This window comes from Amphiura filiformis, chromosome 13 (assembly GCF_039555335.1).
Source record: "Amphiura filiformis chromosome 13, Afil_fr2py, whole genome shotgun sequence".
NCBI classification, from domain to species: Eukaryota; Metazoa; Echinodermata; class Ophiuroidea; order Amphilepidida; family Amphiuridae; genus Amphiura; species Amphiura filiformis.
This window is the reverse complement of record NC_092640.1, coordinates 45,011,504-45,039,091: the sequence shown is the minus strand read 5'-3', so window position 1 is coordinate 45,039,091 and position 27,588 is coordinate 45,011,504. Positions and strand designations below refer to the sequence as shown.

The 27,588-nt window shown below is 36.5% G+C and overlaps 1 protein-coding gene across 1 annotated transcript in view; it reads right to left on the bottom strand.

Annotated features, from left to right (window-relative positions):
• LOC140167706 (xanthine dehydrogenase/oxidase-like) overlaps window positions 1-27,588 on the bottom strand; it is a 57,065-nt gene that overhangs the window by 27,189 nt on the left and 2,288 nt on the right. Inside the window, 15 exon segments of the mRNA XM_072191002.1 lie at window positions 3,284-3,404; window positions 4,297-4,348; window positions 9,453-9,570; window positions 11,087-11,170; window positions 12,168-12,333; window positions 13,116-13,303; window positions 13,659-13,765; window positions 15,476-15,572; window positions 16,433-16,509; window positions 17,690-17,845; window positions 22,675-22,720; window positions 23,548-23,736; window positions 24,303-24,411; window positions 25,549-25,645; window positions 26,621-26,678. Of these exon segments, the coding sequence (XP_072047103.1) occupies window positions 3,284-3,404; window positions 4,297-4,348; window positions 9,453-9,570; window positions 11,087-11,170; window positions 12,168-12,333; window positions 13,116-13,303; window positions 13,659-13,765; window positions 15,476-15,572; window positions 16,433-16,509; window positions 17,690-17,845; window positions 22,675-22,720; window positions 23,548-23,736; window positions 24,303-24,411; window positions 25,549-25,645; window positions 26,621-26,678 (1,665 nt within the window).

Here is a 27,588-nt window from a genome sequence, read left to right as displayed (position 1 = left end):
TTGGGTATTTTAATACAACTAAACAAAACTAAATACTTTTTGAATTTTGACAAAAAGACGAAATATTAAGATTAGAAATTTAATAACGTGGCATAATCACTGCGCATCATAATTTTTACTTCATTTACTGTATAAAACACATCTTTTGACTCATTATGACCCCAGATTTTTTTTCTTTTTTGAGAAACAAAAATTCTTCCAAACTTTACATAGAGCCAAAAATTTACAAGATTATTTTTTTTATTTTGGCATAACAATTCAGGGAATTTTGTTTTTGTTTGTTAACGTTTGTTTTAATACGCAATCACTCGGGCACACCCTTCCAACGAAAATTGAAAACTTTAATCTCAACATTTAATTTTGAGCATGGAGAAAGGAAATCATAATTTCCCTCCCGTTTCTCCTCATTTTCCCCTTCTGTTTTTCTTCTCTTTTTTTTCATTTTGCTTTTCACCTTTCCACATTTTTTTCTTCTCAGACAACCCTTGTTTACCAAAAGTAATAAATTTTATTTAATTTATGACGACACAGCATTCTGTCATCCCTGTCTAGCCCCGCTCCAAAGGTCTGACCTGGTTGTTAAACCGGCGCAGGCCAGATGTCAGAACTGCAAATCAAATGCAGCATGGTAGAGGTTGTAATATCGTGCACATAGCTACCTACACCTTGCTGTGTATAGTGAACAGAGCACGTGTATTTTGCTCACTGGCAATTGATACAAACAGAAGGTATCAATAAATGGGACAGTATGAATGGATCGTTTTCGAAGTTTATGTTGTGATGAAGTTTGGTAGTCAACATGTGCGATGATGCCGAGTATTAGGAAACAAACCAAAAGATCAATGACGTCCTATAAAGCGAAACTAGTTTAGTTTAGTTTAGGGGTGAGGGGTAAAAATACTCGATTACGTTTGTACAAAACCATCGGTCTGAAGAATGTGTCATTATTATTATTATGTCAAAATTTTCAACATTTCATTATTACGTTTCTGGCAGGGAGGGAGGGGGTCGGCTGAGAAATGAAATAGGACGTCATCGATCTTTTGGTTTGTTCCCTTATAGGGTCTACAGGGGTTTTAACAACATGGTGTATCGCCTAAACTTGGTCAGTTGTATTTGTAGAGCTGAATAGATTTCGGGGTCATCCAAGGTCACCCAGGGTTCATCTGAGGTCAAATGACTTAAAAAACTGTCATAATGGCACGAAACTTGGTGGGTATAGTCAACACTTAGAGTAAAATTTTTGGAAGGTCATTTCGGGGTCATCCGAGGTCACTTAGGGGCATTTCAGGTCAAATTACTAAAAACTGTTATATGGGCTCGAAACTTGGTGGGTATAGTCAACATTTAGATTCAAATTATTGGAAGGTCATTTCGGTGTCATCCGAGGTCACCCAGGGGTCATCTGATGTCAAATTACTAAAAACTGACATAACATCATGAAATTTGGTGAGTACAGTCAACATTAAGAGTCAAATGTTTGGAAGGTCATTTTGGGGGTAATCCAAGGTCACTTAGGGGTCATCTGAGGTCAAATGACTAACATCTGTCGTATGGGCATGAAACTTGGTGGGTACAGTCAATATTGCTAGGAAACTGTCTATACATACAAACTGAACTTCCACCACACGGCTCGGGTTGTTTTGGTAAAGCAATATCAACACCTGTTGTGAACTCGACACCACGATCGAGGGGATATCCCATATCCCAACCCGTGCTCTGGGCATCTTGTAAAACATAAACATTACACAGCCGTGCGGCCTATTACATTTCCATATTATTTCCTTCTTTAATCACCCCACACTCCCCATCCACCATCCAGGCTTCGCCCATACAGGGTTCTGAAAAGAAACTCACATCTAAACACAACCACTACCATACCATCACCCAACAACCTTACACACCAACCGCGTATGCCGAAAACCGCGCAACCCGAGAACCGCTCTAGTTTGTAATAAGATTGTAATACCCAATGCTGTACCCTGTGAAAGACTAAGTGCTTTAATTACAGTCAAATCTAAGAGTGTTTGATTAAATCAAGGATCCCTTGTTTTATTCACCAATTCCCCCATAGAGCTTTTAAGTGGTTTTCTTCATTTTACCTCATTATTTCGGCTTAAAATGATCAGAAAACCTCCTTGACAGTTGTTACTAATGTCATGTAATAATTTATTGCATAAAATAACAAAATTAGAATATATTAAAAAACAAGAAATCCTATAATTTATTGTTTACCATGGTATTTTGTGGTGAACTTGCATTTCCTGATATTGTAACCCAGCAAACACAAAAACGTTTTAAAAACGTTTTAATTAAGTTATATTTTGGCTTTTGGTTTAGGTAAAAACGTTTTAATAACATTAAAATGTCGGGTTATATAAAGGTCATGATAATGTTTTAAAATGTTTTGTATGAAAACACACTACAACAATATTTTTAAATGTTTTCAAAAAATGTTATTGTAAACTATTCTTGCAAACATTTTTGCCAAATATTGTGTCAATACTTAAATAACATTATGTTAAAATATTTGAACCCAGCAAACACAGAAATGTTCTTAAAATGTTTTTTCAAAACCTTTTAATAACATTTAAATGTCGGGTTATATAAAGGTCATGAAAACGTTTTTAAAACGTTATTGAAAATATCTTGGGCAAACATTTTTCGCAAAATATTTTTCAACCCCAAAATAACATTCTGTTTAGAATGTTTTGTATCAAGTTTTCAAGAATGTTTTTGGAATGTTATTAAAACGTTTTTATACCCTTTATATAACCCGACATTTAAGCGTTTTCTGTAAAACATTTTGTTTGCTGAGCAGTAGATTATCAAAAATGTTTTTAAGTTTATGAAAACGTTTTATACTCTTAATATACCCTTTATATAACCCGACATTTAAATGTTTTCTGACAACCTTTTATAACCTTTTGCGAATGATGTCGAAAACGTTTTGTGTTTGCTGGGAAGTTGGAAAAAAATAATGACCAACCAATCCTGACTTTGTAGCTTATGGGGCAATATTTTTTTCAGGCCTCATCAGCATCTATTCATGATGATGATAACAACAAAAACAAACCCTAATAACAACAACTCCCATAACCCCAACAACAATAACCCCAATAATAACAACAATGCCCACAACCCCTGCAGAACCCCCACAACAACAACCCCCACATCAACAACAATAACCCCCAACAACAACCCCTACAACCTTAATAACAACAACCCCTATAATCCCAACAAAAACCCTAACAATAACCCACAACAAACATTATGCTCATACCTCTTTGGTAACCAAGATTTCATCATCATCAATACTTGACTCATTAACACCGGTAACATCCTCAGCACTAACATATGTCACAAATCCTTCTACATCTTTGGCTGCTACCAGACTGGTAGACCTGTAAAATGCATCATTTGAAATAAGTGACAAATTTTTTGTGTTGGGTATTCGTCTTTAGTATCTAATTATGGTGATGATGATGATGAAGATGCTGATGATTTTAGATATCATTGAAGATGCTGTTAAACGGCGACGACGTCGACAATGGGTGCTACAATGGCTGTAATATTTATTTATCTCGGCAAATGCCAGGCAAAAATATGGGTGTGGAAATGCAACCAAAGGATGATGATGGTGATGGTGATGGTGATGATGGTGATGGTGATGGTGATGGTGATGGTGATGATGATGATGATGATGATGATGGTGATGGTGATGGTGATGATGATGGTGATGGTGATGATGATGATGATGGTGATGATGATGATGATGATGATGATGGTGATGATGATGATGATGATGATGATGATGATGATGGTGATGATGATGATGATGATGGTGATGGTGATGATGATGGTGATGGTGATGATGATGATGATGATGGTGATGGTGATGATGATGATGATGATGGTGATGGTGATGATGGTGATGATGATGATGATGGTGATGGTGATGGTGATGATGATGGTATTGATGATGATGATGATGATTTAAAGAAGTAGGTAAAATTGTGTCAAAAATGTTTTTTCAATTTTTTAATAGGACTCATAGGACTTCTGTATCAGAAGTCCTATGAGTCAAATTTGGTTGCATTTCCACACATAACTGAAGGGAAGCTGCACTTTTTTGCATTCACATAATACACTCAACATTGGTGGGGGCAATTGGCCTCACTTGTCATAATATCCCCCAAGATTTTAACATGTCTATGTATTATAGGCTTACAAAAATATTGACTAGTACAATCATTCAATTGATTGAAACAATAACTTCAATAGAAGTAGACTTACAAAACTCTAGCTCGTCCTTGTGGCGGAAGAACAAATGCTATGTACAGCTCACCTGCCAAACATTAAGGAAAATAGATCAAATTAAATGAAATCTAGAGATTTTTTTCTTTCCGACCATGTAAGACTGCAACCATGGATTGTGCCTTAAAGCCATATTGTAGCATTGCTGGGGAGGATGCACTCAATATTTTCCAAAATTCAGTTCTTTAGTAAACATGTAAACTAACATGCTCTGCAAATATCAAGACTTTAGGTGCTGTAGCTTTGTCAAAATGAAAGATTTTGAATAGACCACAGTTTATTATTACGATGGACAGCTGACAATGGACCTCCAGCATTAACTAAACTGGCCTAAAAAAGAAACTTATAATTTTTCACAAGGTCATATCTTGAAATCCTGTCCATCAAATTGAACCAAAATTACACACAGGTTTACTTCAATACTCTACTCTTAAACACATGTCAGTAACCAAGCAGTTATCCAACTGACACAACAGCACAATGCACTGACATGGAACAGCTTCCTGGACCACATTCACAGCCCAGCCCTGTTTCATAAAAAAGTGTATGAAAAGCAGAAAGCAGCACCGTTTTATCATCTGTGCAAGGATCTTGTGTGCATTCTCACAGATTTTTTTTGTGCTGGGTGCCAAATGTTGGGCTGTGAAAGTGGAAGAAGTCCAGGAAGCTGTCCCATGACAGTGCATTTTGCTGTTGTGTCAGTTGGACAACTGCTTGGTTACTGACATGTGTTTTGAGTAGAGTATTAAAGTAATCCTTTATGTAATTTTGGTTCATTTTGATTGACACTATTTTAGGATATGACCTTGTGATTCACAAGTTGTAAAAAATTATAAGTTTCTTTTTGAGCTCAGTTTATTTTGTTAAATTGTGTTCTTATAAGAATGCTTTTGGCAAGCCAGGTTAGTTAGTACCCCTGCTTCTAATGAAAATATAGATTTTTTAATAGATTTTCTGATACAAGGAATCACTGATACATGATTTAATAGGCCTGGCTTTCCCAATAATGCGTAGCCCTACTATAGGGCTTAACACACTACCATATTCACTCCATAGTTAGCATACCGTATTCACTCGATAGTTAGCACATGTGCCTACTATCGAGGGCTTTTGAAAACGTGCAAAAACGAAAAAAAATGAACAGCGCCATCCACAAAAGTGACAAAAGTGTAAAGGGTTTTGAGCAAATCATCGATACACATAGCTATATACGAACAATTAAACCTTCAAATTTTTGTGTTAACTACATTAGCTCAGTTGGTAAAGCGACAGACTTTGAATCATCTTAATAAGAGTGAACTGAGCAGGAGTTCGAGGCTCGTTGTAAACTTTTCTGTTGCTTTATTTTTATTTTTGGGTTTGAGCTTTTCTTGATAAATTTAATCTTTGTTTTTCATTTTGTTTCTTTATTGTTTCTTATTTGCTTTATTTTGTTTTGTTTTTTCTTTTCTTTTCTTTTTCTTCTTTCTTTTTGTTCTATTCATACTGGGGTCAAAACATACCTATATACGAATAATTCAACCTGCAAATGTATGTCTGAACCCCATTAGCTCAGTTTGGAAAACGCCGGACTTCGAGACTCGATGAAGTTCAAACCTGTTCAGTATTTCACTATTTAGATTTTTTTCTCTGCCATGTTTGTTTTACAGGTCTTTTTTTAACTACGAATATAGGCCTACATTTGACAATTCTTGAAGGTTTTTTTGTGGGCTTTTTATTAATTTTGTTTATTTATTTTTACCAAAGGAACAATTAGAGATCAGTTGGATTAAAAGTGGAGTGGTTACATAACTCCTTGGTAACTGGATCACGCACCTTTTTGAAGGCAAATAAATACGCTCATTTCGTGTCTAATAGACAAAGTGATAATCGGATTACACGTAACACTTCCCTGGCGAATAATTGGATCAACTTTAAAATTTCACCCCTACATCCAATTTCATGCATTCCTACACCCATGCTACACCTCAATGGCAGACATAGCTGATGGGACACAATAGAACAATAAATGGCGTTGAATGCCATAGACTTTGTGTTGTGATCATATCGATCGTGGTGCAGAACTCAAAAGCGTGATCCAGCTGACAGTGATAATCGGATTACACGTAACATTTCCCTTGCGAATTGTTACGCATAGTCGTGCTAAAAGTCGGTCGATACATGTTGAACTCACCACAATTCAGAAATACGCCTTTTTGCTTTGAAAATTCTCGGTCAAATAAAAAACTTTTTTTTCAGTAATGTTGAATAAAAAATGTTGGATAAAAACATAGTTCTTGGATATACATTATCTGTGTAGCATGGAAAATCATTTACATAAGATTTTGAAGACAAAATGTGATAATTTTGTGGAGATACAGAACACACCGACACAGCCTGGCTAATAATTATTTGGTGCAGCAGAGACACTAAAATGAATACACGGGATCGATACACGTGAATTGCTATGCACGATTTTGATATCAGACGAAAATCTTCGGATACCGGGTTAGAAAATGATGAATACTAAGTATCTCCCGTAAATGAATTTTTCTCAAGAAACCAGATCTCATGCACTTGAAAATACGTGTTGAACAGATATGATGGTCGCTAGAATGCGCTTTGAAAATTGGCCGTGCGCTTTGAACTCAAAATCGGACCAAAACTCTAATTTTATATTTCGTTGGTCCTGTATGGACTACATCGTGTAGTACAGCTGCACTCACTACTAGGCAGTATAAAAGTCGATGACCATTGACCTCAATGGGGTATACAAGCTTATTCACGCACAACCAAGATCAATTACCCGGCTATTGTGAGTAGCCTTAGTCATGTCCCTCGACTAATTATTCGTCTCAAAGAGCTTCAATGGTCTGAACCAAATGGCCAATCGTGGCTGTGGATTCAACCTACTATGGCGATTTCTGCCATGAAGATATAGGGTCGATGACACTGTGCAGAATGCTATTTTCTGGAATGTGTACACCGTACGCTTGGTATTCCTACTGATTTCGATACTGAAATAATTCTTAAGAATTTCGTGAATGTACAAGACAAGCCCGCGCGCTGTGTTGTAACTGTGCTTGGATTCGTACCAGGGTCTATTGATCAACGTATTATTCATGCTTGCTCAACTGAGGATAATTTGTAAACCAGCAACTTGCATGGTACAATGGGTGGAAGCCGTTTCCAGTCCCTCCATAGAGGCCTTGCATGTGACGTATCATCCCGTAAATATGGCGGACTACTCAAATGCATTCAACAAAAGCATGATTGCAATCTACTGTGACAGTTAGTCTCACACACATAACCCTGCACTACGATCAAATAGGTTGATGACAACATTTGATTGAATGGACTGCACTCCGCTATAACTATGGTGAAGGACACCGGTTCAAATCCTTTGTCTGGAGCCAATCGATAATTTCATGCAGGGCCTCTATACAAGGTCCCTGATTCAATAAAGCACACAATGTAACAGGCACAATTGAATCGGAGCGGGATTTTACATGTTACACAATGAGCGTGTTTATAGTGAGACAATCTTTCCGTTATTTATCTAAACTACCACGTAGTCTAGATTTGCAATGGTTAGTAAAACATAAACAAATATAGACTGCGTGGCAGTCCAGCTAAATACCGCATAATCTGGCTCACTATAAACACGCTCTTTGTTTTTTTATTTTTCGTATTGCACAAAATCATAAAAGTATAATGGATAAGGTTAAAATTATAAAATGCAAAAGACTTCTTTGCGGTTAAAAAGCATGTCCATATCGCGTTTAAGTCGCAGTTATTGTGTCCTTCTTGATGTAAAACGAAGTCAGTATTTTGAAATAGACTGCGAAACTCAGTCTTCAATGATAGTTATTTGATAGAAGGGAACCATCATCAGAGCCTTTGAAAAATATGGAATTTCTGTAACGTGTTATGGCAAAGAGGACCATGACCACCTCATTAACATTGAGGGCATACCCAACTACATTGTTGAATAAATAGTCCATGACCCCAGATGAATAGAACAAAAAAGAAAGAAAGAGGAAAAAGAAAAGAAAAGAAAAAACAAAACAAAATAAAGCAAATAAGAAACAATAAGGAAAAAAATGAAAAACAAAGCAAAAAAAGATTAAATTTATCAAGAAAAGCTCAAAACCCCAGAATAAAAATTAAACAACGGAAAAGTTTATAACGAGCCTCGAACTCCTGCTCAGTTCGCTCTTCTTAAGATGATTCAAATTCTGTCGCTTTACCAACTGAGCTAATGTAGTTAACACACAAATTTGTAGGTTTAATTGTTTGTATATAGCTATGTGTATCGATGATTTGCTCAAAACCCTTTACACTTTTGTCACTTTTGTGGATGGCGCTGTTCATTTTTTTTTTTTTCGTTTTTGCACGTTTTCAAAAGCCCTCGATAGTAGGCACATGTGCTAACTATCGAGGGCTTTTGAAAACGTGCAAAAACGAAAAAAAATGAACAGCGCCATCCACAAAAGTGACAAAAGTGTAAAGGGTTTTGAGCAAATCATCGATACACATAGCTATGTATGAACAATTAAACCTACAAATTGGTGTGTTAACCACATTAGCTCAGTTGGTAAAGCGACAGACTTTGAATCATTTTAAGAAGAGCGAACTGAGCAGGATTTCGAGGCTCATTATAAACTTTTTCATTTTTGCACATTTTCAAAAGCCCTCGATAGAAGGCACATATGCTAACTATCGAGTGAATACGGTATATCCGAGAACAGCTAAAACCCACTAATCGCTCCACTGCGAAAATAGCAGTCACTCGGTTTAGCAGTTCTCTGGATATAGACCACTTAACATGTGACGTCATTGCCCGGCAGTATTCGCGCAAATTATGGCAATTTCCATTGTTCTTTGCCCTGCAGTGTGCGTGCGTACGCATCATAGTTTGCTCAGGGCACGTGCATTTTTAATCGCCCACCACATTTCATATAGTACAAGAAAGCCATTGAACAGTGTAGCGGTTCGTTCCAACATATCGATAGACGAGTCCCTCGCTTTTGTTGATAAACAATGATGTCAAGTGGTCTATGATATAGCATGGTTTTGGATCACCACAGTCAAAAGGCCCTATACTAGTAGGGCTAAATTATGGGTGGGTTTCATTTCAATTATTGGTCACATACCTTGTACAGGTGGCAAGTCATCCACAAATACAGCTTCACCAGATGTCTGTTGCAATGCAGAGCGATGAACAATGGGGCGTCCAATTGGGTCAATATCAGGCTGATCTTTTGGTACGGGCTGTACATCAAATATTATGATAAATATATTTTTGGTTACAAACAGTTGTACATACTTTTTATTTTTAATATCGTATTGTAAAGCTTCTTTTTTCAAATACAATTGAATACCTGAGTGGAAGGAGGGCCCAACTCCAGTTTTTTACAAAAATGAGTTAGACTCAGCATTTTATTGCCAGCAGATTGTTCTTCCTTGTGTGTGAAAGATGAGCCACAATCCACTCTCTAAATAGTCTTTCATGTACACTTAATCATGGTTTTCATGGAAGAAAGGCCCAACCCTATAGAGTTGGGCCCTTCTTCCACAAATATTGGGTTAAAGAGGAATTTCGTTCATCCATGAAATCTGCTTTTCACTGCAATAAACTTTCGTGCTAACATATTACATGCTTCTACTTGTGCAATTAATGGATATAATTACCAACTTTCTGTAGCTATTTATAACACATCTGCTTACTTAAACTGGCACTTGCATTATATTAGTGGAAGAAGGGCCCAACTCCAGCCCGTATTAAGACCTGTACCGTTGCCATGGAAACATCATTATATAATTTCGAATGTATGTAATACCGTAAAACCCCGTCTACAAGCATATAGTGTGCTTCTGATGAAAGCTACATTAATCCAGTCGCCGTTATGGAGTTTGAGCAAATAAATTACGGATCCAAGCATATACAAACAAGTATTATTTTAAGATCTATTGTATTGGTATATTAACGCTTGCTTCGAATTAATTAAGCTTTTATGGTATTGTATGTTCATGTATTAAAGGTCTCCTGAAGATGAAAACATTCTGTCTATAAAACTTTTCCAAATATTAAGTTTTTTCTTAAAAGGGCATTTCGTGATCCACAGCCTCATCCCCCCCCACTTTTCTCAAAAAAAGTTGAGATTTTTATATCACTGGAAACCTCTGGCTACATAATGTTTATGTACAAAATATTTCTTGCAGATTAATTTGTTTAGCAAAGATATCGTGAAATTTTAATTTCGTTCTGGTGCACCAGAACGAAATTACAACGCATTGTCTATGGAGCAGTGTAATACACATAATCATGCATAACTCATGAACGCATAAAATCGGAATCAACTGAAATTTTGGGAATAGGTTTTTTTTTTGTGGATATCTAATGAAAAATTACATAAATAGAGGATGCTAGGATCACGAAATACTTCTTTAATATCTCAAAAACAGTTTTGGTATTCAATTTAAACTTAGAATGATGTATACTCATACCTAGCGGTAATTAAACTGATTAATCTAATTAAAATGATTGCAAACAGGGCTTTGCTCATGCCTCTGAAGCTTGAAACTCATGAACTGTCAGGGGTTCTGACAATTAAAAGTCAGTAGCGGGGTCTAAAGAAAAAATAATGTCCAGTGAGCATTAGTTTGGCCAAAAACTACCAGTTTCAGGGGGGGGGGAAGGGTGCGTTGCACCCCTGCACCCCCTGGCTACGGGCCTGCCTATGGCCAGCAGAGTATTAATTTTCCATGAACATTTTGTTTCTCTCACCTGATAGACAGTGGATCCATGTGGAACCTTCCTGGGTATGGACGTAAACTCTGGAGTTGACAGCAAAGGAGTCGAACTCATCACCTGTTAAATATTGGGAGTAAATGATTAATATTATTAATTACACTTACACTGCCACACAGTGTTTAAAATAAGCCAAAACCTTCAAGAGAAATTTGGGCCCTTGGGGTTTGAAATCTACAGCCTCTTATCAATTTTCAAGAGCCTGAACTCAAATTGTAACATTTCAATGTTACACTGGTCCACTTTTTGTGACACTTTATAAGACTACCAAATCAACAACAGGCAATGCCATGGACTGATGTTGAAGTCAGCATTGAGTATGTTTTGGTGCCAAAATTTCACAGGCCAGTGGTGCATCGACAAGCTGCGCTGATTTTCACAGGCTCTTGGAATGGGCTTACCTTATTACGAACACTGCTGCCACATACAAAAAAGTTGCAAATTCAAAACACATCATAGGTACTCTTTATTGGGTATACAAAACACACCTTGCACAATTACCATCTTCAAAACTGAAAAGTCAAGCACTGGCTGTTACTGATCAATAGGTGTGTTTCAATTGGGGAAATACCGGGTAATAAAGCGCAGGGGTGCAAGTTCAGTATAAACATGTTGAATAACACTTGTACAAATAAACTTGTATCAGTTTTAACCTAAAAACTCTTGGACCTGTGAACAGAAGTAAGATCATTGTTACCAATGTCAAACCCAGACAGAATACTTTCCAGGTTCAGCACACACACCCTAGGGTTTTCAGTAAATGTATGCATATTCAAACTATAATCAGCATGTGAGTGAATGTTCTTCGTCATCCAGTAGTTTCAAACAGACTTTTGGAATTAAATCTAATACTGGAACTTACTTTTTGCAACTATTGCGACATTGCGTCTGGAACCACCAGACTTCATCAGGCAACTGACCCGTTGGACTGGTCACGTGATAGACGGCTAGGTATTGACCCGATGGCCCGCATGTTTCAGCATGTTTCAGTCCATAGTGCTCCTTTGCCCCTAGGTCAAAGCCTACCTTTCTTTCTCCTCAAGTACCCCCTGATTACCTGGTTTTCTTGAAGTCTCTGAAGGACATGAAAGAAGAACTTGAAGAAGCTTCCAGCCACCAGATCACTGCAGTACTCCGCATCCTTTCCTGTGGCATTTACAGCAGGTTGGAGCTCCTCTTTCAAGGAGGTGCAGGTTGATGACAGCAATTCACTATTCCATGACCTAAATGTTGAATAAGACATTAACAACAAAACTATATACAATCTCAATTCTCAATGCAAAGTGTCGACCAGAATGCCTCCATATAAAAGATGTAACGTCTTGTGCAAGGCAATGCATTCATAAATAGTGCCCACCCATTGCTATGGTAATTGATCTGGTTACGTAAATACTTCTACAGCGAATAGCTATTTGAAATGAACCCCCAGAAGGGACAGAGGTGTGATTTATGTTTGCGGGGTCAAATTTTAGACAGGCAGTTTTGGAGATAATGATGAGCAGTTGTCAAAATTCTCACTAAGACTCTGCACAGGGGCGTAGCCAGTGGTCCCAAATAATTTGCCAACAGTTACCAAAAGGGCCACTTTGCAACTGAAGTGGGTGAGCCTGTGTGTTGATACCTTGCCCAATGAAAAGTGGTTATCTAATATCTCATAATTTTGAAGAAATTGAAGAAACTCTTCATAATTTACCTCACCATAATGATTAAAATGCAATTATCATGATATGAAAATCAAACTCAAAAGCTTGCATCACACCTACAGAACAAGTTACACAATTTGAAAATATTTGAAAATGAAGGATTTTACCTCCTTGTAAACATTATTTTTAAATAACATAAGATGGTAATTCAAAAAGTTCTACTTTTATCATCACATCTCAGGGTTAGTCTTTCACATAGTGCATTTTTTACACCATTGGGTATTACAATCATGCAAATATTAAAATTCAAGAAAACTTGAGGTTTTTGGAGCAAATCAAACATTATGAAAAAAAATGTATACCTTCCACAAAGTTTCTTCATTGTTTCATTTGCAAATACTGGCAGATTACGCAGTCCACCATACACCAAACATCCATCTCTGACAACATCACTGTCTGGTTCAAAGGTCATGCCGAAAGCAGCATTAACAATGGCAGTGTCATTGTAGTAGCGTCTCTGTGACATCTTGTAGAATTGTGCATGTTCATTCTGAAATAAAATGAATAAATATGCAGACAAAAGTTTTGTTTCAGAAGACCATGCTGGTAGAAAACTTTGAATGTTGGCACAATTTGTTTTCCCCACGTTTCAAGTATAAGTATGTCTGTTGTTGTTTTGGTTTTAAGTTGTCAGTAGAAATCAGAAAATTTGATTGCATTTACTGATTTAATTTTTTTTTAAATTGTGTACCGCTTTGGGTTTTTATTCAGACTATTTTTGGCCTAAAATAGTGTGCTCCAATTTCAACCAGGCACATTTAAACCCAAATTTTACCAAATTACATAAAAATAGTCTTGATACTGTCTGTGACTTGAATTTTATATCACAGTCAAAATTAACTTACCGCATTGTTAAATGGTATTTCAATGTAATGTAGTATTTCGTTGGATTTAACCAATTTGTCATCAGACAAGTAGGAGTTTCCATTCAAATTACTATCGCGTACATTACCTGGAGTAAAAAAGTTGTATTTTAATACATAAATTAATTATGCATTTATTGCAACACCAAAATTTAATTATTCCTTCATTAAGGGATCTGCAATGAAGCGTTTGACAGTATTTTTTGTGGGACATGAGAGCACATCAGACATGTCAATTGCATTCTGAATACGAAGAATGTCTTTCTGATATCAAATAATTTTCATTTTTGAAATTCACGATATAATACAAATTTTATGACAAATTATTAAAATTTGATATTTTTCACATTTTTGATATATAACAGTCCTCGAAGTAAATTTTCAAAATCTAATGACATATTCTTAAAGTGTATGTAGCTGGGAGGAAAAGCCGACGATCAATTGAAAATTTTGATCTTTCATATTGAAGATATGGATTTTCTTTCCCAAAAGACCTAATTTTTTTTTGTGTGTTTTGGGAAAAAAAATCCATATCTCCAAAATGAAAGGTCAAAATTTTCACTTGATCCTCGGCTTTTCATCCCACCTACATACACTTTAAGTATAAATCATCAGATTTATAAAGTTTACTTCGAGTACTGTTAAATATCAATTTTTAATAATTTGCCATAAAATGTGTATTACATTGCGAATTTCAAAAAATCAAAATTATTTGATATCAGAAGGACATTCTTTGTATTCAGAATGCAATTTGATATGTCTGGTGTGCTCTAATGTCCCACAATAAATACTGTCCAAACGTTCATACCCCACCCCTTAAAGGAGTATTTCGTGATCCTAGCATCCTTTTTTTATGACATTTTTCAGTAGATATCCACAAAAAAAAATTATTCCCAAAATTTCAGTCAATTCCAATTTTGCATTTGCGAATTATGCATGATTATGTGTATTACACTGCTCCATAGACAATGTGTTGTAATTTCGTTCTGGTATACCAGAACGAAATTCAAATTTCATGATATATTGCTAAACGAATTAATCTGCAAGAAATTTTTTGTATGTAAACATTATGTAGCCAGAGTATTCCAGTGATATAAAAATCTCAACTTTTTTTGAGAAAAGTGGGGGGGGGGATGATGCTGTGGATCATGAAACGAAAATAATATTATTTCCAGATATGAGGAGGTGGGTGGTTGAGTGGGGTTGGCAGGTGGTTGGATGGGTTTTGTGGGTGGGGTGGTTGGGTGGTTGCAATTGGTAGACAGGTGGGTGGGTGGTTGGTGTGACCTGACATGACATGATGTTAGAGAATAAGCGGACATGCCATGATGTATTTATTGATTGATCAGTCCAGGTGATGCAATATCATGTGATGTATAATTGATATATATTGGCATAATTGCAGAATATGGAGCATCACTCTGAAATTAGGGTTAGGGTTTAGGGTAAGAGTTTAGGGTAAGGGTTAGTGTAAGAGTTTAGGGCTGTAATATATTTCACCCTGATGTGGCGGTGACGTCAACTTTTAAGGCAGCTGTTTCGCTTGCAAATATATGCATCTTTAAGCGTGTGCGTGCGTATCTCAGCACTTTGAGCATCTGTTAGCTACTTGAAGCTGCGCCTAATAAAATGCACACTGATGTCACTGCCACACCAGGGTGAAAAATTATATAGGGTTAGGATGTTAGGGTTAGTATAAGAGTAGTGCCGCGTATTCTTCAATTATCCCAATATATTGATTAACTGACTGGTCGATGGATGGAAAAAAGGTCTGTAAATCACTCATATCATCAACCTACCATCGGTGTCAACAATGGAGACTTTCGCACCAACGGCCATAAGTAGAGGAATAAGATCATAGTCTGATGAGGCTGCTACTAAGTGTCCACCTATGGTCTGTGATATTAGGCCATCTTAATATAATAGTTTGTCTCAAAGCCTCTGCACACATTAGTAACATTGCCCTCTTTTTGCCTGTTATACCCACAGGAATTGAGTAAATTTCATTTTTCCCACTGTTTTTTTCACCAAAATTCACCACACAAAAAATCACTTTTGACATTGTCAGATGTAAATATAGCCTTAAATCATATATCTCAATTAATCAAAAATCAATATCTTTATTTTGAGTACAGTGAAACTTTGCATGGGTATTGCTTGGCGTGTTCTTGTCAAAAAGCTTGATTCACAGCTTGATAATACAAATTAAATGTAAAAATAAAAACAAACAAAAAAATGCATTCTGCACTTGGGAAGGGCTTTGAGACAAACTATCAAATTAACTAAACTATTAATGAAAGAAAAATTATGAAAACTATATAAATAAGAATGTGATGCAACTATCTTTCCCCTAATTATTGTGCCTCTGTATTTTTCTAAGCTCCCCATTTCCATGCACAATTTGACTCAGTGGCATAGCCAGGTTTTTGAAACCTTTTCCCCATTTGTCATTTAGCCTATACTGTAATAGTGGCATATGTCACATATTTACGACAAAGTAGTATATATGCAAAACATGGAAATGTTGAATACAATTTTCCCATTGAATGAGATACGCCAAACCTAATTAGTGATAATATCTATATTAATTAATGACAAGTGTGTCTAGAAAGTAAGTAAAAAATACATAGATTATGAAACTTAACTTATCTCATTTTGTCAAAAATGGCTGATACACCGGTATGTCATCCAAGCGACAAATAGCTACAAATTGTGGACTACATAATGGATTTTACAATGCACATTTTTATACTTACAGCAACATTTCGTATTTGGCAAGCGGCATATTGCTGCAAAGCCTGTTGAATTACTCCAAGAAACACTGCCTTATCACCTGTTTGTTAAAAAGACAAAAGTTTTCAAACAGTTTTATAAAGTTTCTAACAATTTTCATGAAGTTTTTAAACATGTAATATAGACCCATTGATGACCTCATCCCCTCATGGAAGTTATAGTAGCAAGGAAAATTTGTATTACTCTCATTAAGCCACTGATCAATTTAATTGTTTGTCTCAAAGCTCTAACTCATGTTAATAAAATCATGCATATTACACAAAAACTCAAAATTCAATTTTTATTTCCCGTTTTAAATTTATGCAGTCCACCAAACACCAACTTTCTATTAAATGCCCACCAAAATGGGAATACTATGAATGCCTGTCTTCTAAGCCGGGTTGCTAAGCCCCAGCACTTTTCTGAGTATTTTAATTCAGTAAAAGCAGCTTGTCTCCTCTTCATCTCCAATATCCAATTGACCCACACACTGCCACTATAGTCAAAATTATTGAAAATATTATAAAGCAAAACAAAACTTCATTCTGCATTAACATTTCTGATGAGCAAATAAATATGGCCTTAGCAAATGGATTTATAACTACTCCCATTCCAGAAAAATACAGAACTTTTTTTTTTTTGGATTACAAAAATATTATCCTGTTTTGCCAAATGAAACATGGCTATTTAAATCCTACTCCTTTAGTTAGTCCTAACTGGCAATGAAAGTAATTTTTTATTATTTGGTCAATTTTTGGAAATAAAGGCCAAAAACATGCATTTTTGGGGCGCTTTTCGACCTTTTTCTTATTCTGTGACAATCAAGGCCAAAGATTTGAACAAAGATTAATTTCAAGTTATGCATTCTTATTTTTGGAAAACAAATTTTCCAATCTTTTTCATAACCATTAGCAAAAATAACATATATTATTAAAATTATGAGCTAATCCGTACCCTATACTCAAGATTTTGAATGCTTAGACTTGTGCCAAGTCTTACAATTTTGTGACTACAATTGTAAGAAAACAAGCAAAATTGCATGTTCTTGGACCATTTCCCCTCAAAGTGCAAAAATATTAAAATTGTACTTTTATTGCCAGTTAGGACTAACTAAAGGATTAGGATTTGGCTATGTTTTATTTGGCAAAACAGGATGATATTTTTAATCCAAAAAAACTAGTTCTGTATTATTCTGGAATGGGGAGTAGAATGAACTGATAAAGAATGGAATCACAACTTACTTGACAAAGTTTTACAATGCTCTCTGATTGCATTCTGTAATGCTGACATCGTGACACCAGCTCCAACCTTTAGTCCTGTGTCTGTGAGCTCAATCATGTTGAGTTCCGTAACATAGCCAGTGTAGATTACAACTCCAAAATGATCTTGTAAGGCACCTGCATTAGGAAAATACATATAATATGTGACCATCATTATCATCATCCTTCGACAAGATTTCTCCATGAACATTGCACCCTTGCACACATTGGATGTAGGTTACATGTACATAAGAGGTGCATGGGCATCCGGTTCAGTCTCCTTTATCCATGAGCATGATGAGGTGGTATGTAGAAGCCATACCTTCTAGCAGGCTCTTCCTCAGGCAGACGAAGTTGGCAATGCCTTACACAGTTGATAAGAGGCTCAAGACATGAGACATGATCTGCCTATATTTTAAAGGCTTATTATTCAGCAATCTGCTCATTTGGAAAATTGTAAAAATCATCAAAATAAATTCCCAGTTCTTTGCACCTTTGTTAGCAGCATAGATGTGCTAAGATAGCTTGCTAGTGGTTAAGGTGGTATATGAGGATATTTCTGGAAATTAGGAAATGGAGTATGTTTTTGTTCACGGCAGTGAACATTTCCCCCACTTGAACCCATATCTCATATGCACAGTTTATCCCTTACATACACTGTGTCTTGAATAACTATTGTAGCCCATCAACCTTGTGATTATGAGGCTAGGAAATAATTCCTAATGCCTCATACCCAGGTTTGTATCCCTTTATCTAATCCGGCCCCACATGACAAGGACTTTTTAGCACATCTTATCTTGTATTGAGACAATGGCAGCCAGGACTATTTTTTTGCCTTTTTGCTAAGCATGTTTACTATTGGTTTGAGCCATCACATGATTAGGCTTTACTGATTGGTGGGTAAGGTCAATGCTATTGTTTATTTTGTGATAAGGCTGAGCATATTACTGCATATATGAAAAATACACTGCTATTTTGATACAGGCGATTTACTCAATTCCTTCCAACTGACAAAACTTAATTCCTGTTATCTACCCAGTAATGTTTGCTTATCTTAATTGGATCCCAAATAATTATTGGGCCAAGGTTATTATCTGCATGGTATATTAATTGAATTTCAATAAGCCTATGATAGTGTTAATGAGTTTCTTGCTGGATGGAGAGTTATATAGCCAGAGGATGTAGGAGTCATTTTTTAATGCCTCAAATCACTAATTTATTGTAAGATCAGTGCAGAGCAGGTTAGATATGAAAATGGAAGAACAAATTTCTATACACCTGATCCGTGAACTGTGTCTTTTAGAAAGACTCTTCTTGTCAATAAATTAATTGAGTTGGGCAAAGTACACTGATCAATATGCCTTTTGTTTGAAGCAAATCGGACATACTTTTTTCATAATACATGAATTTGTATTAATTTTTCTTTGTATCTTCCCAGCAAACACAAAAACGTTTTAAAAACGTTTTAAATAAGTTATATTTTGGCTTTTGGTTTAAGTAAAAACGTTTTAATAACATTAAAATGTCGGGTTATATAAAGGTCACGATAACGTTTTAAAACGTTTTGTATGATAGCACACGCACAATAATATTTTTAAATGTTTTCAAAAATGTTATTGTAAACTATTTTTGCAAAACTTTTTGCCAAATATTGTGTCAATACTTAAATAACATTATGTTAAAATATTTGAACCCAGCAAACACAGAAATGTTCTTAAAATGTTTTTTTTCAAAACCTTTTAATAACATTTAAATGTCGGGTTATATAAAGGTCATGAAAACGTTTTTAAAACGTTATTGAAAATATTTTGGGCAAACATTTTTAGCAAAATATTTTTTCAACCCCAAAATAACATTTTGTTTAGAATGTTTTGTATAAAGTTTTCAAGAATGTTTTTGGAATTTTATTAAAACGTTTTTATACCCTTTATATAACCCGACATTTAAACGTTTTCTGTAAAACATTTTTGTTTGCTGAGCAGTATATTATCACAAAATGTTTCTTAAGGTTATAAAAACGTTTTATACTCTTAATATACCCTTTATATAACCCGACATTTAAACGTTTTCTGACAACCTTCTATAACCTTTTGCGTATGATGTCGAAAACGTTTTGTGTTTGCTGGGTTATTGTTTTTATCAATAATTAATGTAGTTAATAAGCTTAAATGATGTAATTTTTGCCAATATTTTGCTAAAAATCCATGCATAAATGTACAGGGTACTTTTATTTTGCAAACTTTTGCCTTGAAACTTTAAAGTGTTAATTATGTTCTAATGTATTATATCATCTATACACCCTCTCATTTGCATAATTGCGTGATTAATGAGCCAATTTGCAAACATGCTAATTTTACCTTCAAATAGCCAGTAGGGGGGGGTAATAAATTGGTATGTGAAACAGTGGTATGTGAAAATAAGATCATGGGAAAGAACATTTATTACCCCTGATACTGGCTATTTGGGGTAAAGTTTTTTAGGATATGTCCAAAATATTAAATCACACGAAAACAATGAGGGCATCAAGTGCCATTGACTGCGCAAATTTTTTATTTATTTTATGCTTCAATTTCCAATTGATGCATTATTTTTCGTGGACTATGCCTATACTTTGCAATTCATAAAGTGCTTAGTAAATACCGTAACCACTCGGGTATAAGCCCACCCCCCCTAGATTGGCAATTTCACTTCAAAAATGGGGGTGGGCTTATAACCGGGGAGGGGCTAGTAGTTGAATTTTATAATAATGTATCAGTAATTTCTATTATCTTTTTTAAATTATTTTTTATAAATTTTAAGTATGGAATGTTAATTTTTAACTGATATTTTTTAAATATTTGTTCTAAAATGTAAAAGAAAGCATTGATATGATTTGAAAACTTAGCCAAAATGACTACTGGGCTTATACCGAGTGCACCCTTGTTCCCGAATGGTTTGAAAAATAGGGGTGGGCTTATAGCTGAAGGTGGGCTTATACCCGAGCACCAATGACTTACTTAAGGAGGTAGTATAATCAGGTTGAAAATGATACCATGTGAAAATATGTCATATTACAATGTTCATTACAGGAAATTCTGTGATGTGATGTCAGAGTATTCAAAGCATATACCTGAAGCTGTATTCCCTGCAATGATCACTGCATTTGGGTTATTTGCCTTCAAACTCAGGATATCTTTAACACTACTGGCATTAATCCATGTAAGTTGGTCACCAATAAATTGTGTGGATTGCTTGCAAGTGCTACCATCATTTGCCTGAAAAAAAGATTACCATCTCACTTCATTAATAGAACATCAACAAAGTTGTACCAGGAACACATCCATTCCATGAGAATCTACCAGCACTTGGCCAGCTGGCTGAGGGCTTGTGTGTGGCATAGGTCTGGGGAACAGCTATATAAGCCACAAATAGGGAAGGGGTTTCACCCCCTTAAAAATGTTGAAATTCTTGCTTTCTTTGACAATTGGCATCATAAAATAAAAAACAATAAGTGTCCTATTTCTGAATAACCCTATTTCCACAAATCCAGAAATTTACAGAAAAGTTGCATGCTTTTACTTCAGCTGAAAAGCTTCTTTAATGTGCATCAAATCTGGAGGGTCTCATTTTATTTGTATATTGTATCGTTTTCATTCTGTTGACTCAGGTTTTTGTGTTGAAAACTCTTAAATTCTGGATAATTTTCAAAATAAGCCAGGGGCGGATCCAGGAATTTTGGATAGAGGGGGCGCCTTTTGGTCGATGACGAAAAAATGGTGTTAAGGGGGTTACCCCCTAGAAAACTCAACGGTTTTGGCCCATTGTTTGCTGTTCATGGTCGAATTTGTTAATTTTTAAAAATTTCTTTCATATTTTGTATTTTTAAGTTAGGCCGGGCGCCTTTTGCTAGTCAAAAATAGAGGGGCGGCTGGCTGCGCCCCTAAATCCGCCCTGTAAGCTCCACAATATAGGGCACCAGATGTGATTTAAATCTATAGGTTCCTGCACCCCCCTCCAGCAAGTTAAAATTAAATAGAAATTACATAATAATTATATTCGTTGTTGCTGTAGACGAAAGTGTTTAAACTTGCTTGATGTATACATTTAGGTATTTTGGGAAACTGAAAAGGGAGCAAATTTTGAAAGATTAATAATAGTAGGTCAAGATTTTTGTACATAGTTTTAGAGAGCTTTTTAGTGGCACTTTAAAAGTTATGTAATAGAATGACTTGGAAATTGATATTACAACAAGGAATAAGCAAAATGGTGTTAAAACACTCAAATAATTATGCAAAATCATCTACCAACTGAGTTTGCTTCAACTATTTCAGGTCTTGGATCACCTACTTTTTTGTGCATTCAGTTCTAGATCATACATTTTGTTTTCACATCCATAGGGAAGAACAAGGGTTTTTGGGCACACCAAGAGGAAAGGTCAAGCAATTTGTTTAAATATGCTATTCTGAAATTTTACCCTCTCCCAGGCACACAAACATAGTACATTCCATTTATGTATAAATTATTTAAAACAAAATACCTTTTTTGTGAAAATATTTTATAAACTATGGCGAGAACATTTTTGTTAGACCATGACTTGCCTTATTTTCGGCCCGGGATTTTCGGAACTTACCAGTAATTCTGGAGGAAATATGATATCTTGTGAAGGGTCATATTCAGTGAATGTAGTAGTATCATAGAGCTCATCAAGCTGGAAAGGAACAAAATTATGATAGAGAGAACCACACAGTGGGCAACATGTTAAATTGAGGTCTTGGGTCTAGCATCACCGATGGAAGCAAAACTTTGGCATCATATATCATATTTTGATTCGATGTTGTAATAATATGTTAGCATTATCATAACATTTGCATATCAGGCAAATCTCATAGGAGAGCTCTTATCAAATTATATCTAACTATACAATAGTTTGTCTCTTGATTTGAATGCTTTGAGAATATCTGTTCATGCCCTTACCATTTCATTGTTACCATCTCTGCAACATTTCTCTTCAGTTTTGCCATTGCAACAACCACCCTGGTATGTAATTGAATTATAAAAACAATAAAATAAACATTTTATCATAATACTAATCATGGCGTGTCCGTCCGTCCGTCCCTCTGTCCGCGCGCTATCGGCGTGCGCGTGGCTCGCTATCGCGGGCTAGCGGTGTGTATCGCGTAGTGCACGGTGTACCGGAAAGCATTACAGTGTGGCTATAAATCGTGCAGGTGCATCTCATCGGATCAATAGGCCTATTTTCAACACATATTTCAATACGGCACACGTGCAGAGGCCTATTTAATACAGCAGAACATGTCTATTTCGGGGTGCAATATAATGCGGAGAAACTTAAACCCTAACCCTAACCTATTACCCGTTATATTAGGCCTAATTGCGTTCACATTTATCACGATTGATTTTATTACTTTAGCATGTTTTGTAACGGCCTACATCCAGATACTAATTTAGGCTCAGAATTTAGGGGAATCAACCCGAGAACCACAAAATCTAGTACAGTATAAATATGAAATCACCGATGTGAAAAGCTGGAAAAAAACAAATTTTCTGAAGGAGGGAATAGAAGATATAATAAATAAGGTCCAAGATTTTTCTCACACCATAGGCCTACTATTATAATAGACATGAAGTGCTGGTGACAAAATTTCTAAGTTCCCTTGCTGTCTTTTACCACATAATTGAGCTCCTGGGTTTTCTGTGCAATCAAGCAAATCAGCCCAATTTGGGTTATTTTGGACAATTAACAGTCCCTCATCTGCCATCATATATCCTGGGTACCCACCCCCTGTTGCCATCTATGTCCTTATTATTGCCTTACTGAAAGGTTGATGACTCTATCTTACCTGAGTAAAAGTTTTGAATGCATCAAGTATTGGTCTATAGCCAGTACACCTGCACAGGTTTCCCTCCATTGCATGCAGCACCTCATCACTGGTTGGTTTCGGTTTGTTTCTTAGTAATGTGTAAATAGACATTACCATACCTGGGCTACAAAAACCACACTGGGAACCATGGGCCTTAGCTAGTCGTTCCTGTAATAAAGTATTTTAATGGAAATAAGTAGATGGAAAATAAAATAACCAACTTGATATTTTGCTAAATATTTTTATTGGGTAATCAAGCCCCAGGAGTATCGTAGTTGTGTATAGGGTTACATCCCAGGGAAACAGTTTTTATTTTGTTTTATTTCTTCTTTAACCTAGGTTTTTTTTCATTCAGTGGATAATAGTATACAAATAATCTTCTGTACTTCCACAAGGCCCTGGGATCACAGCAATAAAAACACCAAAATCATATGTGATGCGATCAAGGTAAATGAGTCTGATGTCGATCAAAATCAAAATTCATTTCTCAATTTTATTACATGAGCTAGGCTCAGAGCTTTATTTTGCTGAAAACTCCATCATAATTAGGCTCAGTTTCAGAGATATGGCCATTTTATAGTTGCTCAGAACAATAAAATACAAAGGAAATTGAATAATATTATTGATCTATCTCAAAGTCAATATTCCCGACACCCGACTCATTTTGCTTGATCCCATCACATATTTTCAGGCTACCACCCATCTCTAAATGGATATTATGTTACAGACCATACCTGAATTGCATGTAGTTTTGTCTTGGTGCTCCCAATCCCTTCTATGGTTGTGACAGCTTTGCCATGGATGGCACACAGTGGATACAGACATGCATTCACAGCAACATGACTGATGGGTGAACAACAAAAAAGTATAATTGATGTTAGGAGACAAACCAAAAGGTGTCATGTTGGAACAAGTGAGGCAAAGGTTGTCAGGGTGGGTCAAGGGGTGTCAGGGTGTATAAAGTGGTGTCAGGATGGATTAAGGAGTGTCAAGTGGGTCAAGCAGTGTCAGGGTGGGTCAAGTGGAGTCTTGGTGAGTCATGTGGTGTCAAGGTGGGTCAAGTGTTTGAGTGGGTCAAGGGGTGTCAGGGTGGGTCAGTGATATCAGGGTGGCTAAGTGGTATCAGGGTGTGTCAAGTGGTATCAGAAGAGATGTCAGAGTAGATAAAGTGGTATCAAAGTGGGGCAAGTGGTGCCATGGTGGGTCAAGGGATATGAGGGTGGATCAAGTGGTGTCAGGGTGGGTCAAGGGGTTTATGGTGGGTCAAATGGTGAAGGCTGTCATGGTAGGACAGTGATGTCGGGGAGGGGGTCAAGTGGTATCATGTTCGGTCAAATGGTGTCAAAGTGGATCAAGTGGTGTCAGAGTGGGTCTAATGGTGTCAGGCTGGGTCAAGTGGTCTCAGAATGGGTCAAGTGATGTCATATTTGAGTAAAGTTGTGTCAGGGTGGGGCGAATGGTGTCAGGGTGGCTCAAGTGGTGTCATGTTGAGTCAAGGGGTGTCAGGATGGGTCAAGGGGTGTCAGGATGGATCAGGTGGTGTCAGGGTGGGTCAAATGGTGTCAAGTTGTGTCAGAGTGGATCAAGTGGTGTCAGAGTGGGTCAAGTGGTGTCATGTTGAGCCAGGGTGGGACAAGGGGTGTCCATGAGGTTAAGTGGTGACAGTATGGGTCAAGTGGTGTCAAGGTGAGTCAAATGGTGTCAGGGTTGGTCAAGTGGTGTCAGAGTGGGGCAAGGTGGGTTAAGGAGTGTCAGGATGGAGTTAGGGTGGGTCAAATGGTACCAGGTGGGTCAAATGGTGTAAGAGTGGGTCACGTGGTGTAGAGGTGGGGTGGGTCTTGTCAATTTTTTGGCTTCAGAACTATTTTTGTTTCTATTTCGCAGGTGTTTTTCATACTATATATAACACAAAAAGGGGGTATTTTCTATTCCTTTCCACAAGCTTGTGTATCTGATTGAATGACAATTAGATGTACCAACCTGATATCCCTGGTTGACTGATCCACCGTTGACACCATGACAGTGCAGGCACCACAGCCACCTACTCCACAACCAATCTTGCATCCTGTTAGTTGTACTAAATCATGTTAAAAAAAAAAAGTAACAGCACTGAGTGCCATGCATATTTGATTATGTTTCTCTGAATAGGTCTTTAAGCCCATGCAAGATTAGGCTCTCCATCAGTCCAGAGATCCATATTCAGGGCTCATGCTCCAGTTCTTCAGCTTCGATTCACTTTGAGTAAAACTCTCATAGAATTCATAAAGGCCAGACAAACCCAATTCAACAGAGCCGTCAAGCAAGGTTGGAAACTTTGGGATGGCCATCAAAATGTAGGACAGCCAAAATACAGTGCACCAAAAATGAAACAAATTTCGTAAAAAGTGGGCGGCTGCTTGCTACAGTCCTGCAATACAATTTTATGTTATAATAAGCTTAATCCTATATATCTGTTGCATACAAACTCTCTGATATTGCATGTTGCATACTAAGTATACCAGAGTATATTATACAGTAAGCAAAAGAATTAAGGTAGCAGTTGTGTTCACCCCTGTATATCCCAAATAAAGACAAATGTGTCAAGCAGCCGATGCCTGTACTCTTTAGCTCTGATTTAAGACCTTATTTGTTGAAATTGGTTGAGAATTAAAGAAACGGTGATCCAAAACCTAATGAAGATACAAAATAAAAAGTTGCACTTTTGTGTTCTAATTAATGAAAGCACAACGCTAGTTGTTCGTGCTAATCAATGCAAGCATGTCGCTAGTTCTCTTGTTCGCGAACGCTTTGTGTACAAATCAATAGTGCATGCAATGTGGCAAACTGCAACTTTTAAATTGGCATCTTCCTTGTGTTTTTGGATCATTATGTCTTTATTTCTTGAACAATTTCAACGAATGAGGTCTTAAATTTGAGCTAAAAGATGCAGCTATTGGCTGTTGGTTCCAATTATGACATATCTGCCTTTGTTTAGGATATACAGGGGGTGAACGTAACTGGTACTTTAATTATTTGGCTTACTGAATTTATCCATTGTACATATAAAGGATACATTTGGAGCGGATGTACCGTGCAAGATTCCAACAAGGATCTGGTTGCTTCTCTGCTATCTGCAAAAATAAAAAACTGTCATTAGAATCGTCATTTCATCCTGTGGCACCGCATGGATTGGGGGGGAATTGCCACAAAAGAAGGGTTTTTACTGGGGGGGGCATGCATCTTGGGGGCAAAAGTTCTGACATTTTCCCCATGCCCCTGTGGCACAACCACTGACCTTATCTGAATATCAGTGGCAATTTTAAACAGATGTCTCTCGAGTAAATAGTAATAACAATGACATCACCAACAACAAAAACTGTTTAAAGTCTTTTTTCAGAATTTACCTTTATTTTTTTTAAACCCGATTTTTTGGCATATTTGTAATACTTGCACATGTTCTAACTTAAATCTATGAGCAAACTGTCGAATGCGTCCTATTTGTAGTAAAGCGGGATGATTTTCTGTTGGTCCGACATAAAATCATAATTTTTTAGATTATGATTTTATGTCGGCCACGATCGCAAACCGTAGTCTCCTACAAAACTAGTTTGGTTACGCTCCCTCCGCGTAGGAGACTTAAACTCTGAGGCCGCACTCGCTGTCCTAATCCAAATAGTGCGAGATGTTTCGAGAGATAGAGGTGAAGTTTATTGTTTCTTTGCAAATTCCCAATGTTTTACATGTCCAAATGTATTGGGAACTTTCATAATGATTGCATATGTGACACGATCTGGTTCATGGGGGCCAAAGGAGGCATTTTTGAAAATTGAGTTACTGTAATTATTACATTTTACATACAATAGGCTATCATTTACTGAAAACACCAAAGGTCTAGCATACTTGGTTCTAAAGTTATGAAGTTTTTAATGCCCATTTTCTTATGTATTTTATTGTTTTTTTAATCCATATTTTTACCTTTATCTCAGTTTCAAGTTTGCCGCCTTTGGCCCCCATGGACCAGATCGTGTCATCATTTTGGAA